This window comes from Zalophus californianus, chromosome 9 (genome assembly GCF_009762305.2).
Source record: "Zalophus californianus isolate mZalCal1 chromosome 9, mZalCal1.pri.v2, whole genome shotgun sequence".
Classification (NCBI taxonomy): Eukaryota; Metazoa; Chordata; class Mammalia; order Carnivora; family Otariidae; genus Zalophus; species Zalophus californianus.
The window spans coordinates 97,130,063-97,145,407 of record NC_045603.1 but is presented as its reverse complement, the minus strand read 5'-3'; the positions used below and the strand labels follow the sequence as shown (position 1 = coordinate 97,145,407).

The 15,345-nt window shown below is 44.1% G+C and overlaps 1 protein-coding gene and 1 pseudogene across 1 annotated transcript; one reads left to right on the top strand and one right to left on the bottom strand.

Annotated features, from left to right (window-relative positions):
- The first annotated feature begins 231 nt into the window (after nucleotides 1-231).
- On the top strand, nucleotides 232-711 carry LOC118357360 (annotated as a pseudogene).
- Nucleotides 712-11,808: 11,097 nt separating this feature from the next.
- LOC113935274 (60S ribosomal protein L10-like) lies at nucleotides 11,809-12,510 on the bottom strand. Its single transcript, XM_027617016.2, has one exon. The coding sequence runs from the start codon at nucleotides 12,508-12,510 to the stop codon at nucleotides 11,809-11,811; it is 702 nt and encodes a 233-aa protein (XP_027472817.1).
- Between the last annotated feature and the right edge of the window lie 2,835 nt (nucleotides 12,511-15,345).

The window sequence follows — 15,345 nt, the reverse complement described above, 5'->3', positions numbered from 1 at the left end:
ATTACCACCATCCTTCTCGGTAACTTTTATGTTGTAAAACTGAAACATTATACTCATTGAACAGTAACTCTCCATCTGCCCTCAGTCCAGCCCCAGGCAATCACCATTCTACTTTCTATGATTTGACTACTTGATCTCATATAACTGAACTCATACAATGTTTGTCTTTCTTTTTTAAAGATGTTATTTATTTACCTTTCGGCCGGAACCGCCATCTTCCAGTAATTTGCCAAAATGACCAACACAAAGGGAAAGAGGAGAGGTACCTGCTTATATGTTCTCTAGACCTTTTAGAAAACATGGAGTTGTTCCTTTGGCTACATACATGCGAATCTATAAGAAAGGTGATATTGTGGACATCAAGGCACTGTTCAAAAAGGAATGCCCCACAAATGTTACCATGGCAAAACTGGAAGAGTCTACAATGTTACTCAGCATGTTGTTGGCATTGTTGTAAACAAACAAGTTAAGGGCAAGATTCTTGCCAAGAGAATTAATGTACGCATTGAGCATATTAAAGACTCAAAGAGCCGAGGCAGCTTCCTGAAGCGTGTGAAGGAAAATGATCAGAAAAAGAAGGAAGCCAAAGAGAAAGTTACTTGGGTTCAACTGAAGCGCCAGCCTGCCCCACCCAGAGAAGCACACTTTGTGAGACCTAATGGAAAGGAGACTGAACTCCTGGAACACATTCCCTATGAATTCATGGTATGATAAGTGTAAATAAAATAAAAGACCTCAAGAGTGTAAAAAAAAAAGTTATTTATTTAATTTTTTGACAGAGAGTGAGAAAGAGTGCACAGAAGCAGGGGGAATGGCAAGCAGAGGGAGAAGCAAGCTCCCCATTGAGCAAGGAGCCTGACAGGGGACTTGATCCCAGGACCCTGGGATCATGACCTGAGCCGAAGGCAGACGCTTAACCGACTGAGCCACCCAGGCGCCCCAATATTTGTTTTTTTGTGATTGGGCATTTCACTTAACATGATGTCCTCAGGGGTCATCTGAGGGGTAGCATATATCAGAATTTCCTTACTTTAGGGGCGCCTGGGTGGCTCAGTCATTGGGCGTCTGCCTTCAGGTCATGGATCCCAGGGTCCTGGGATTGAGCCCCGCGTCGGGCTCCCTGCTCAGTAGGGAGTCTGCTTCTCCCTCTCCCGCTCCCCCTGCTTGTGTTCCCTCTCTCGCTGTGTCTCCTTCTGCCAAATAAATAAATGAAATCTTAAAAAAAAAAGAATTTCCTTACTTTTTTTTTAAAGATTTCATTTATTTATTTATTTGAGAGAGAGAATGAGAGAGAGAGAGAGAGAGAGTGCATGAGAGGTGGGAGGGTCAGAGGGAGAAGCAGACTCCCCGCTGAGCGGGGAGCCCGATGCGGGACTCGATCCCGGGACTCCAGGATCATGACCTGAGCTGAAGGCAGTCGCTTAACCAACTGAGCCACCCAGGCGCCCTCAAAGAATTTCCTTACTTTTTAAGGCTGACTAATGTTCCACGGTACATATATATCACATTTCGCTTATCCATTCATCTGTCAGTGGACTTTTGGGTTGATTTCATGTTTCAGCTATTTTGAATAATGCTGCTATGAACATGAGTGTACAAATATCTCAGATCTTTTTGGAGTATATATGCAGAAGTGAAATTACTAGATCAGATAGCAATTCTATTTTTAATATTTTGAGGCGCTATCAATACTGTTTTCCACAGAGGTTGTACCATTTTACATTCTTACCAAGAATGCGCAAGGGTTCCAGTTTCTCTACAAGCTTGCCAACGCTTGGGGGTTTGGGGGTCTTTTGTTTGTTTCGTTTTGAAAGGTAGTCATTCTAATGGGTGTGAGGTGTTATCTTATTATCGGTTTGATTACATTTCCCTAATGACTAGTAATATTGAGCATCTTTTCATGTGCTTATTGGTCATTTGTCCATCTTTTTTGGAGACATGTCTATTCAAGGCTTTTGCTCCTTTTTCTCCCCAGGACTCCCCCATCACAATCCCATTTTTTAAGTAAAAAAAATTAATTGAAGTATAGTTAACACACAATGTTAATCCTTTGCCTATATTTTTAAAGATTTTTTTTCAGTAATCTCTACACCCAACATGGGGCTCGAACCTACAACCCTGTGATCATCGGTCGTGCTCCGCTGACTGAGCCAGCCAGACGGCCCTCCTTTGTCTGTTTCTGAAGTGTTTATTTCCTTGTGGTTGAGTTTTAGGAGTTCGCTATATATTCTGAATTCCTTAGATATGATTTGTAAGTATTTTCTCCCATTCTGTGGGTTGCCTTTTTACTCTGCTGATATTGTCTTCTGGTGTACAAATTTTTAAATTTTTACAATTTTAGAATTTTATTTTTTGAAGATTTTCTTTATTTGAGAGAGAGAGAGAGAGAGAGAGAGAGCGCCCGTGCGCGCATGAGCAGGGGCGAGGGGTAGAGGAAGAGGGAGAAGCGGACTTCCCTCTAAGCAGGGAGCCCCATGTGAAATTTGATCCCAGGATCATGACCTAAACTGAAGGCAGACACATAACTGACTGAGCCACTCAAGCTCCCCTCAATTTGAGAATTTTGAACTGAAGTCCAATTTGTTTATATATATATATATATAGATATAGATTTTTTAATTTTTTAATTTTAATTTTTATTTGAGAGAGAGAGTGCAGGGATAGAGAGAGAGATCACAAGCGGGGAAGAGAGGGAGAAGCAGGCTCCCACCGAGCAGGGAGCCCGACGCGGGGCTCGGTCCCAGGACTCTGGTATCATGACCTGAGCCGAAGGCAGATGGTTAAACTACTGAGCCAAGCAGGCGCCCCTCAATTTGTTGATATTTTGTTGCTGTCGTCTGTGACTTTGGTGTCATAGCCAAGAAATCACTACCCAATTGCAATGTCATGAAACATTTGCCCTATGTTTTCTTTCAGGAGTTTTATGGTTTTAGGTCTTGCATTTAGGTCTTTGATTCATTTTCAGTTAATTTTCATATATGGCATTAGGTACGCATCCAACTTCATGCAATTATATTGTTTTTTAAAAGTTTTATTGTTTTGCTTTCTCAATTTAGATCTATGAAATACCTGGAATTGATTTTTGTGTATGGTGTGAGGTAGAAGTCTAATTTTATTATTTTTCATAAGAATGATTATATGGATAACAAATATCCTATACTGGCTAATGAGATTATTTTCCCATTTTTCTTCAGTGTTACCTTTATTGAGTCTCCATATGTATGTAGTTTATTCAGTTTCACTGGTCTACTTACCTACTTGTGTGCAGGGCTACTTACCTTTATTGAGTCTCCATATATATGTAGTTTATTCAGTTTCACTGGTCTACTTACCTACTTGTATTCAGTTTCACTGGTCTACTTACCTACTTGTGTACTATATTAATTGTTATAACTATAATAAATATTGATATTTAATAGAATAAGTTCACATATTTTATTCTTTTAAACCAATATCTAGGCTAGTTTTTGGCTTGTGTTATTGACTCAAAGTCCATCACATAAATACGGAGTCAATTTGTCAAACTTTTTTTAAAAACTATTTTAGTGGTGCCTGGGTGACTCAGTCGTTATGCGTCTGCCTTCGGCTCAGGTCATGATCCTGGGGTCCTGGGATCGAGCCCCATATCGGGCTCCCTGCTCCGCGGGAGGCTTGCTTCTCCTCTCCCATTCCCCCTGCTCGTGTTCCCTCTCTCACTGTGTCTCTCTTTGTCAAATAAATAAATAAAAATCTTAAAAAAAATAAAAATAAAAAATATTTTAAGTATATATTTGGAATTACAGTGAATGCGTAGAAATTTGGAGGATATTTACATATTTAAAATATTGAATTTTGTAATACAGCAAAGATTTACCTCTCTCTTGTCTTCTTAAATTTTTTAAATTAAAATATAGTTTTCTCGGGTGCCTGGGTGGCTCAGATGGTTAAGCGTCTGCCTTCGGCTCAGGTCATGATCCCAGAGTCCTAGGTTCGAGTCCCGCATCGGGCTCCCTGCTCCTTGGGAGCCTTCTTCTCCCTCAGCCTCTCTCTCTTTCTCTCTGTCTCTCATGAATAAATAAATAAAATCTTAAAAAAAAAAATAGAATATAGTTTTCTCTGTAGACATGTTATTTATCTTTTGTTACATCTACTTCTAGGACCTTGAGATTTTTCTGATGCTATTGTACATCACATTCTTTTGCCACATTTTATTTTCCTCTCTTCTAGTTGAAATATAATAGAATTTTATATATTGATTTTTGATCTAGCAACCTTGCTCATTTTTTAAAATTCTAGTAATTTATCTGTAGATGTAATTTTTTAGGTACATAATTATCATGCAAATAATCATATTTTTTTCCTTTTTCACATTCGTATACCTTGTAATTTTGTGTGCATGTGTCATTATTGTACTTGCTAGGATTTCCAATACAATACTAAACAGGAGTGGGAATCATGGGCAGCTACAAATTATTCTCAGTCTAAAAGGGAAAGCTTTTAGTGTTTTACCATTAAGTATTATATTTGCCATGGCTCAGACTTACACTTTGATTAAGAGGCATGCCTATTTGTAGCAGAAGAACACCCTGTTCTCGGCCCACTCGGTCTAGAAATGCAGTGCAAGTAGGCCATGGAAATTCATGAAAATCCTTCAAATGCCTCACCCCTATTCTTGCGGTGGCCCCTGTGGCCTGTAGAGACGGAGGGGGAGGGGGAGGGGAGGAATTCCCGCTAATGCTTTGTTTACAGATGGGTCTCATGGGGCAATCGGCCTTTGGGGACCGCAGTGGCTCTTCAGCCTCACACTGACACCATCTGGATGGAACAGGAATGAACCGTCGCAGCCAGTGGGTTGGACTTCGAGCAGTTGGGTTGGTGATTACTCAAAAGCCCTGGCCATTAACCCTTTGTGCGGACAACTGGACTGCTCTAAAGCGCTCTACCCTATGGCTTGGACAATGAGAACCCAAGGGGGTGGATATTTAGCAATAAGCCCTAGTGGGGTCGGAATATGTGGAAAGAGGGGTGCCTGGCTGACTCATTTGGTGGATCATGAGACTCTTGTCCTCAGGGTGGGGAGTTTGAGACCCATGTTGGATGTAGTGGAGATTACTTAAAACATATTTAAAAAAATTAAAAAATATATATGTGGAAAGACTTTTGGGTTCACTTGCAAGAGCCTGAAGCAGTCGTCACTGTCTTCCCATGCGTAAGGCACTGACACCCCCTGGCAATCAGGAAGCTACTGCCCCAGTTCTGGTACAAGTCCTAGCAGCTGACCCTGCAGTAGATATAGCATATCGGGTGCATAGAAAGAGTGCCCCTGAGGTGTTTGAGTGGGATGGCATTTTGCCAAGGATGCTGGCTTGCTCTCGAAATACAGTCACTTGGTTCATGAAGTAACAGTATGCTCTGTGGGTTCGAAACAACACCCAAGGCAATTGCCAAAGGAGTGTGGGTCCATCCGCCACAGTTCCCAACCAGTGAGTGGTTGGCAAATTGATCATAGGGGCCCCCTCCCTCTGAGATTTCATTTATTTCTTTGACAGAGAGTGGAAGAAAGAGCAAAAGAAAGCACAAAGGGGAGAGCAGCAGAGGGAGCGGCAGAAGCATGCTCCCCACTGAGCAGGGAGCCTGAGGCAGGGCTAGATCCCAGGACCCCAGGATGGAGACCCAAACTGAAGGCAGACGCTCAATCAACTGAGCCACCCAGGCACCCCCTGAATGAAGGTTCTAAATCTGCCCTGGTTTGTGTAGACACTGCATCTGGTTGAACCCAAGCTTTTCCCGGTCACGGTGCAAACCAGGTTGCCACGGTTAAGGAATTAGAGAAGCTGGGTACCGAGATCTCCCACTCAATAGACAGTATTTCGGAGGTCACGTTTCAAAGGTCGTGATAACACAAGACTGGGCAAAAGAACATGGCACTGAATGGAGGTTTCATCTCCCCTATACCCTGCAAGCAGCAGGATTGGTAGAAAGGAAAAATAGAAGATTAAAGCAGCACGTTGCATTATTAACAAGTAAAACCACTTTGGCTGGGTGGACTAAGGTACTGCCCCAGGCTTTAATACTTTTGAATACTTTGGAATGATCAACCAGTAGGGCTTCTTGCTCTATATGCCAGACGGGGGACTCCTGCTGAGACACTCAGTGTCATAAAAGTAAAAAAATCCTGGGAAACAGCCAATGCCCCAACACTTACTGTGGATCAGTGTGCTATGCTGCTGAGAACACCAAGCCCCATTGTCCCTGAAAAAGGAATTATCCACTAGGATTTGCAATGGGATGTCCCACCAGGGTGGGTGAGTTACTTTTCACCCCTGGGTGAGGGGAACTACTCAATCTCACTGGGATCCTGTTGTATTGCTACAAGCTGCACCTGTTGAAATGCACTCTACCTAGAATGGAATATGCAGGGGATGAAGAGGGGAGGGGTGAGGGTAGGGGGGTCCTCATCTGGCATATCTCACCCCTACTCCATCTCCTCACACCTGACTGTGTTGTCTCCCCCCAGGTAACAAGTATTGTATGAACAACCAGGTCAAGCTCCTAAAGCTGCCAGCCTCCTTCTCCTCAAGGTCAGGCGGGCACATTCTGTTTTCACTGGTACAATTGACTTCCATCTTTGTCCCTCTCCATGGGCCTGGAGAAAAATGTAGCACACATAGAAGTCCTTAGTATATTGACCCAACAAGCCTTAAATGATAGCTGGCAAAGCCTGTATTTACTGGACACTGAAATGTCTCCAATGAGAAGAACTGTCCCCCAAAATAGGATGTCCTTGGACATTGCTAAGGCCTGGCAAGGATTATCCAAAGAGAATGTTGTGTGGTTGGACCTGATGCGTCTGCTAATGTATTATTTTTTCTTAAATCACATGGGGGGGCGCCTGGGTGGCTCAGTCATTAAGCATCTGCCTTTGGCTCAGCTCATGATCCCAGGGTCCTGGGATTGAGCCCCATGTCTGGACTCCCGGCAAGGGGGAGCCTGTTCTCCCTCTCCCTCTGCCGGCCTCCCCCACTGCTTGTGCTCTCTCTCTCTCTCTCTCTGTTGAATAACTAAAATCTTTCTAAAAAAAAAAAAATTAAGAGCCTGTCACACAAGAAGTAGTGTGTTAGAGGAAATCACGTGAGAGGATGTGATCGCTGGTTGACCTGTGACCCAGCCCTGGGCAATTGGAGGCTCCTCATCCCCTCCCATATCCTTGGAATGTAAATTCTGTCCACTGTTCCCACCGTGGGAGCCATTCTGAAGGACACAGCCTTGAGAGAGCGAGGTTTCGTTGAGACCATCTGGACGGCCTTCAGGCCTCTCTGTAACTTTGGCCTCAATCCACTTAAGGCCTCTCGATTACTTTGAAGATTCTGGCAGGCAGATTCAGAGATCCATTCATCGTGTGGCTGCCCAAAGCCAGGCTCATTAATGAGTTCCCATGCTTATTAAATCTGCCATCTACTAATCTGGGGTTGTGGGCCTCTTCTGTCTTTCATTGGCCTCAGTGTGGGAGCCAATTTCAGATTTCACTGGGGAAAGTCATGAGGTTACAACCAACAGGGTAGAAGGCAAGGGAGGTTTTTTTGTACTTTTCCCCCATGAACTTCAAGTATTTGTTTAAAAGGTCCTAGTTCATACCTGGAATATTTTTGGAGCTCTTATTTACTGCTGCTAAATAACAATAATGCCTTATTCAATAGAGTGCACAGCAGGGTGCGAGGTACTTTCAGGAATAGTATCACATTTGATTTTTGCCATCACCTTTAACTTAGAATGTGGTAACCATTGCTTTCAGGATCAGAAAGACTTGAACATGTTCATAGTCTGAGAGGAAAGAATGAGTCGAAAGGGTTTAGTGGATTTTGACGGATGAAATCTGAGTTGAAGGGGATGAGCTCCTAAAAGGAGGGAGGATGAGCTTAAAAAAACAAGGGATAGAAGCATAATATATTTATAACCTCCATGTATCTTTTTTATGTCAAGTACAAGAAGCCAGACACAAAGAGTCACGTATTTATGTAAAATGTCCAGAATCAGTAAATCCAAGGAGACAGAAAGACTGGGTTGCCAGGGGCTGGCAAGGGGGAAGGGAGAATGTTGCCTAATGGGAACCTGGTATCCTTTAGGGGTGATGGAACTATTTTGGAACTAAATAGAGGTGGTGGTTGCACAGCATAACGAATATACTAAATGCCGCTGAAATTTTATTTATCTTCAAAATTGTATGATTTTTAATTTTTTTTAGATTTTATTTGTAAGTAATCTCTATACCCAACACGGGGCTTGAACTCACATCCCTGAGATCAAGAGTCACATGCTCTACTGACAGAGCCAGCCTGTGGGCCCCAGGGTAGGCCTGGGCCAGATCACAGGGTGCAGGCAGCTGCGGATCGGAGCCCTTAGGCTCGGTTCCTGAGCACAGAAGTAGGCAGTAGGCAGCAGGCCCAGGCCGCATCCCTGGGGAGAAGTCGGTCCGGGGCACGGAGGAGTGGTCAGTTCTCCTGAAGCAGCCAGAGGCCGAGGGAGGGCTGGAAGGGGTGTTATATCCGATGGATGGGTGAAGCTAGGCCATTGGGCTGGGGGGACGGGGCAGGACAAGGGGTGGGGCCATAGCCCACCCTGAAAGAGGCGTGGGGGCGGGGCTGCCTGCAGCCTTCCGCAGCCTGGAGGGGAGCGCCCAGAGCACTGCTGAGTGGCAGGGCCCATGACCTTCACTGTCTTTGGGGAAATACTGATCATGGCAGCGGTCAGTAGTGGAAATGGGTTTGCCGAGTTCTGAACACTGTTCTGAGCTAGTGCTCGTGCCCAGAGCAAGGGTCTGGGGATGAACGCCATCTAGTAGATATAACCTGGATAAAGGTTGTTTTCTTTTTTTGTTTTGTTTTAAGATTATATTTATTTGACAGAGAGAGACATAGCGAGAGAGGGAACACAAGCAGGGGGAGTGGGAGAGGGAGAAGCAGGCTTCCTGCTGAGCAGGGAGCCCGATGTGGGGCTCGATCGCAGGACCCCGGGATCATGACCTGGGCTGAAGGCGGACGCTTAATGACTGAGCCACCCAGGCGCGCCCCTGGATAAAGCTTTTAATAAAACAAAACTATTCTGAATTATATTATGTTCAAAAGGAGCCCTGTCCTCACCTGTGAACTCTAGCCCGCCCCTGAGGCCTTAATGTTGACAACCAAAAAACCCTATTTCGTGGGTGCCTGGGTGGCTCAGTCCGTTAATCCTCTGACTCTTGATTTCCACTCAGGTCATGATTTTAGGGTCGTAAGATCGAGCCCCACATCAGGCTCTGCCCTGGGCGTCGAACCTGCTTAAGATTTTCTCTCCCCCTCTTCCTCTGCCCCTCCCTCCCGCTCTCTCTCTCTCTCTCTCTAAAACAAACGAATAGCCCTATTTTGTTTTACTCTTCTGTGATTTCTTAAAAACTTTTTTTTGCCACCTGTATTCAACTACCGTGGTATAGGGCATTTTAAAACTCATTTTGAGGGCGCCTGGGTGGCTCAGCTGTTTAAGCCACTGCCTTCCGCTCAGGTCATGATCCTGGAGTCCCGGGATCGAGTCCCGCATCGGGCTCCCTGCTCAGCAGGGAGTCTGCTTCTCCCTCCGACCCTATCCCCTCTCATGTGCTCGCTCTCTCTCTCAAATAAATAAATAAAATCTTAAAAAAAAGAAACTCATTTTGAGATTTTGTCAGGCATGTGGAAGGACAGCAGCACAAGACAACCGAGGTAGAATGGTGACCCGGTTATTAACTACACAATCCAGACTGTAAAGCACGGAATGAGACCAGCCGAGTACTCCTAGATCAGAAGAAAATTGAGGTATCAAATCACAAGTTCCATATGAGGTTGTATTGAAGCTGGGGAAGGGCCCGTATGAAACAGCTAGAAGAACAGAAAAAGAGTAGAGACAGGGGTTTGCAGTTTGAGATATCCAGTGTGAAATACCCCATATAACAGGGTCAGATCTTGGCCATAGGTGGGTGAAGGCCAGTGAGTTTCAGAAAGTTCAGAATCTCTAAGGTTTAGGTGTTAGATGGTTCATCCACACGAGCGGTGAAAATCACACCAATGTCAAAATCTGATGAGATCTGGGTAGAGATCAGAGCAGGGGTAGATAAGGATCTATACTTTCTTTATTGATGACTTTCCACACTCCCACTCAGGCTCCATCTTCCTGTCTCTGGTCCTTATGTCCACTGGTGTCATCTTCTTCCCTTCCCTTCCTTCCTTACCCAGGGTTCACGTGTCTGTTCCCTCTGGCAAAAAACCTAAATAACCCTGCTTCTCTCAGTCACACCCACCAGACAAAAACCGCCCCTCCAGGAGCATGATCAGGTTTGTAGAGAAAAGTCAAAACGGGCTGGTTAGAGATAGACTGACAGATTGCAGGACGCACCAAACCCATTAGATTCTACATTCTCTGGACATTTCCACAGAGGTTAGTCATTTCTTCATTGCTTTTTCTTAAAGTCAATGAACGTACATTATATATAAAGACTTCAAATCCATAGTAAGGTAAAAAGAAACTGTTTAGAAACTCCTTTACACTCCCCTCATCCAGTTTACTCCACAGAATTAACAATGGTTCACATTTTCTTGCTTAACCTTCCAAAACTCCTCTATACGTGAGAATGGTGTCATACAAAATATTTCACAAGACAGTCCACGTATTTAACATATATCAAAATATGTTAGGGATGCCTTGGTGGCTCAGTCAGTGAAGCATCTGCCTTCGGCTCAGGTCATGATCTCAGGGTCCTAGGATCGAGCCACACATCGGGCTCCCTGCTCTGCGGGGAGTCTGCTTCTTCCTCTGTCTGCCGCTCCCCCTGCTTGTGTTCTCTCTCTCTTTCCGACAAATAAATAAAATCTTTAAAAAAATATGTTAAATCTGGAAAACAATTTCCACTGAAGAACAAGGGGAATCTTCCTAAACCACATTTAAAAATTTCGAAATGGTGAAGAGGTAAAGTTATGGAGATGGAGAAGGCACAAGAAATTTGAAATACTCTCACATTGGAATTTCAATAGAGAGCATTAGGAGTATATAAACACTACGTATAAAACACAAATTGATACAGCCTAGAATATTTCCCAGGTTATAACTGAAAAGACAGCATTTGCCGCTGAAGGTGCAAGCACAAATTGAGGCTTAGTGCGGCGCCTGGGTGGCTCAGTCGGTTAAAGGACTGCCTTCAGCTCAGGTGATGATCCTGGGGTCCTGGGACTGAGCCCCATCTCAGGCTCCCTGCTCAGTGATGAGTCTGCTGAGAAGACTCTTCATCTGCCCCTTTCCCCGGCATATGCTCTCGCTCTATCTCTTAAATAAATAAAATCTTTAAAAAAATTTTTTTAAAGATTATTTATTTATTTATTTGACAGAGACACAGCGAGAGAGGGAACACAAGCAAGGGGAGCGGGAGAGGGAGATGCAGCCTTCCCACTGAGCGGGGAGCCCGATGCGGGGCTCGATCCTAGGACCCTGGAATCACGACCTGAGCCAAAGGCAGATGCTTAACGATGGAGCCACCCAGGCTCCCCAGTAAATAAAATCTTCAAAAAAATTAAGGCTTAGACATTTAGGAACTGGTACTTGTTATTAGTATTATTTTTTTTAAAGATTTTATTTATTTGAGAGAAAGAGAGAGAGAGCACATGAGAGGGGGGAGGGTCAGAGGGAGAAGCAGACTCCCTGCTAAGCAGGGAGCCCGATGCAGGACTCGATCCTGGGACTCCAGGATCATGACCTGAGCCAAAGGCAGTGGCTTAACCAACTGAGCCACCCAGGCGTCCTTGTTATTATAATTTTTGCAAGAACTAGGATTTATTGGCTGGCGTGAATAAGGAGGGGGCAGTGCCGAGGTTCGCATGAGGACAGAGCCCGCCATCTGTCCAGGGGGGCAATGATTAGGGACGTTTTTGACCCACAGCCATCTGGGATGAGCTGCTTTTCAGCCACTATGTCTTCAAATTCATCCGCATTAAACTTAGTAAAGCCCCACTTCTTGGAAATGTGGATCTTCTGGCGGCCAGGGATCTTGCCCTTGGGCCTGTGTAGGGCCTCAATCACATGCTCCTTGTTCGACAGCTTTCTACAAATGGAGTTGATGAATTGGCCAATGTGGACCCTGGCCACTGTGCCCTGGGGCTTTCCAAAGGCACCCTGCATACCTGTCTGGAGCCTGTCAGCCCCAGCACAGGACAACATCTTGTTGATATGGATGCCGTGGAAGGGGTAGAGCCACACTCGGATGTGAAAAATATCTTTGCCACAGTTGTTCACCACATACTTGCGGGCACAAACTCGGGCAGTTTCCGTGGCTTCAGAGGAAGGCTGCTCATATTCATCTCGCACCATGTGGCCACATGGTGGGAACTCATTCACTTTTGCCTTCTTCCGCCCCAGGTCAAAGATGTGGATCTTGGCGTCAGGGGCACCTCTGCAGAAGGGAGACTCTGGATACGACTTGTTCCTATTGGTACTATTCTTACAATAGTGGTAACAGCTGGTGGGGACATGGCCCATGGAGACACCAGGATCTTCAGTGGCAGGAAGGAAAAGAGAAGAACTGGTACCATTTGATAAAATCACATTATTTCTATATATGTTATTTATTTATTTGAGAGAGAGAGAGAGAGAGAGCACAAGAGAGCAGGGTGAGGGGAAGAGGGAGCAGATTCCCCGCTGAGCAGGGATCCAGACTTGGGGCTTCATCCAGGACCCTGGGGTCATGACCTGAGCTGAAGGCAGACGCTTAAATGACTGAGCCACCCAGGCACCCCCAAAATCACATTATTTCCCAGCAGTTCAGTTTCCTCACTTATGGTTTAGAGTGATGATCGGGTGAGGCAATACACAAAAAATTATAAATAAACATACATAAATAATATATAAAAATTCTATATACAGTCTAGTACTTTGCAAAATGTTGATGTTATGCTTCATTTTTTCCATCAACATGAGGTTCTGCCAATAGGTAACACAGAAAAGACAAGCCTCACAAATATTCAGCATCTAAGGAACAAAAAAACCAAAATTATTAATTCCATACTGCAATCAATAAACATCTACGGGGGCGCCTGGGTGTCTCAGATGGTTAAGCGTCTGCCTTCGGCTCAGGTCATGATCCCAGGGTCCTGGGATCGAGTCCCGCATCGGGCTCCCTGCTCCTTGGGAGCCTGCTTCTCCCTCTGCTTCTCCCTCTCTCTCTCTCCTCCTCTGTCTCTCATGAATAAATAAATAAAAAAAAATCTTTAAAAAAAATAAACATCTTCGGGCTGTAGTAGTATATTTGGTAATATGAGTACATGGTGAATGGTGTCATATCTGTGTATGCACATGCATTTTTGTATGTCGAGCAGAATAACAAAGAGGGCAGTTAGCGGTTCTTTGTGTCACTGGCTGAAACGTGAAAAGTTGTGTGGTTTTTTGATTGTTTTAACATGTATTCTCACTTTATTAAATCTTACTATCCGCCCCTAGAGCTACCACAAATGCAGCAAATCCCTATTTGAATCGATTTAGTAACACACCAAAGGAAACACTGTTCGCAAAACCACCCATGTATCTCCAAGCTTCAAGCTTCATCCAAGTAGCATGGATCCCTTAGGCCTCGGGCAGGCAGCTTCTCCTGGACAGATTCTAATGGTTTTCTTTTTACCTTCCACTGTTCATAATCTGGAAGGTCAGGTTTAATAGGACCATGTTCACGTCCATGTCCATGGGCCATGTCTGAGAGCAATCTGAACTCTCAAGATGCTCCGTATTCAACTCTCCAGCCAAAGCCAAATGGAAATGCTGGAATGTGAAGAGTTTATGGGATATCCAAGAACTATGGGACACAATCTGTCTCTAAAAGTCAATATGTTCCTTTTTTACTTCCTTACAACTTTGTGTTCTACATATAAAACATTCTTACAGACGAACCATGAGACGTGATGGACTCTGAAAAACAAACTGAGGGTTCTAGAGGGGAGGGGGTTGGGGAGATGGGTTAGCCTGGTGATGGGTATTAAAGAGGGCACGTTCTGTGTGGAGCACTGGGTGTTATATGCAAACAATGAATCTTGGAACACTACATCAAAAACTAATGATGTAATGTATGATAATTAATATAACAATAAAAAAATTTAAAGATTAAAAAAAACATTCTTACCTCTTGGGTCTTTGCTTAGGTTTCTGCTTGTACATAGCTTTATTGTATTTCTTCCTCCTTTTACAAAACCATTGCTTTATCTGTAAAAAAAAAAACAAGGTGGGGTAGATGATGAATCGAGGAATAAGGTTATGGGGGGCGCCTGGGTGGCTCAGTCGTTAAGCGTCTGTCTTCAGCTCGGTCATGATCCCAGGGTCCTGGGATCGAGCCCCACATCGGGCCCCCTGCTTGGCTGGGAGCCTGCTTCTCTCTCTCCCACTCCCCCTGTTGTGTTCCCTCTCTCGCTGTGTCTCTCTCTGTCAAATAAATAAATAAAATCTTAAAAAAAATAAGAATAAGGATATTGTTTTATATGGGTAATAGTACTACACAGGTTACTCCCGTTGGTAAAGAAATATGTTTCATACCTGTTTTACTGTCATGTTAAGTTCAAATGCAAGTGATTGGCTATGTTCCTTTGTGGGGCATCTGTTTAACTTAAAGGTTGCCCAGAGAGTGTCCATGAGGGGTTTGCTGACTAATCTTTTCTGGGGATATTGTTCTTCATTTTTCTCTTCCTTTTCCTGTTTCTCTTCCAGTCTCTTTTCTATTTCCAACTCTTTTTCTTCTCCTTCTCTTTCTTTCCATTTTTCCTTTCCTCTTCTTTCATCTTCACTATGGTTCCTCTTTGATTGCTCTGGATTTTGATCACAAAGCATAGCTGCTTCTTTCTGTAGAGCAAAACCTGTGGAATAAAATCAAACTGCAGCTAAATTTGACTTTTACATCATAGCCAACATTCTTCAGTGTGAGAACATATTTGATTTTCAGAAAGTAGCAGTGTTGTACATTGTTGGAAAAAAGAGAGGAAAGAAAAAGTAAGGTTATCAACATCAATGAAGATTTTCATAAAAAGATCAGTTTATTTATTTTTAAAGTTTTTATTTATTTATTTGAGAAAGTGAGTGAGAGAGAAAGAACAAGCAGGAGAGGTAGAGGCAGGCTCCCTGTGGAGCAGGGAACCCAACACAGGGCTCGATCTCAGGACCCCAAGATCATGACCCGAGCTGAAGGCAGACTCCCAACCCACTGAGCCACCCAGGCACCCCAAAAGATCAGTTTAAAAATAATTTACTTCTGGGCGCCAGGGTGCCTCAGTTGGTTAAGCGACTGCCTTCGGCTCAGGTCATGATCCTGGAGTCCTGGATCAAGTCCCGCATCGGGCT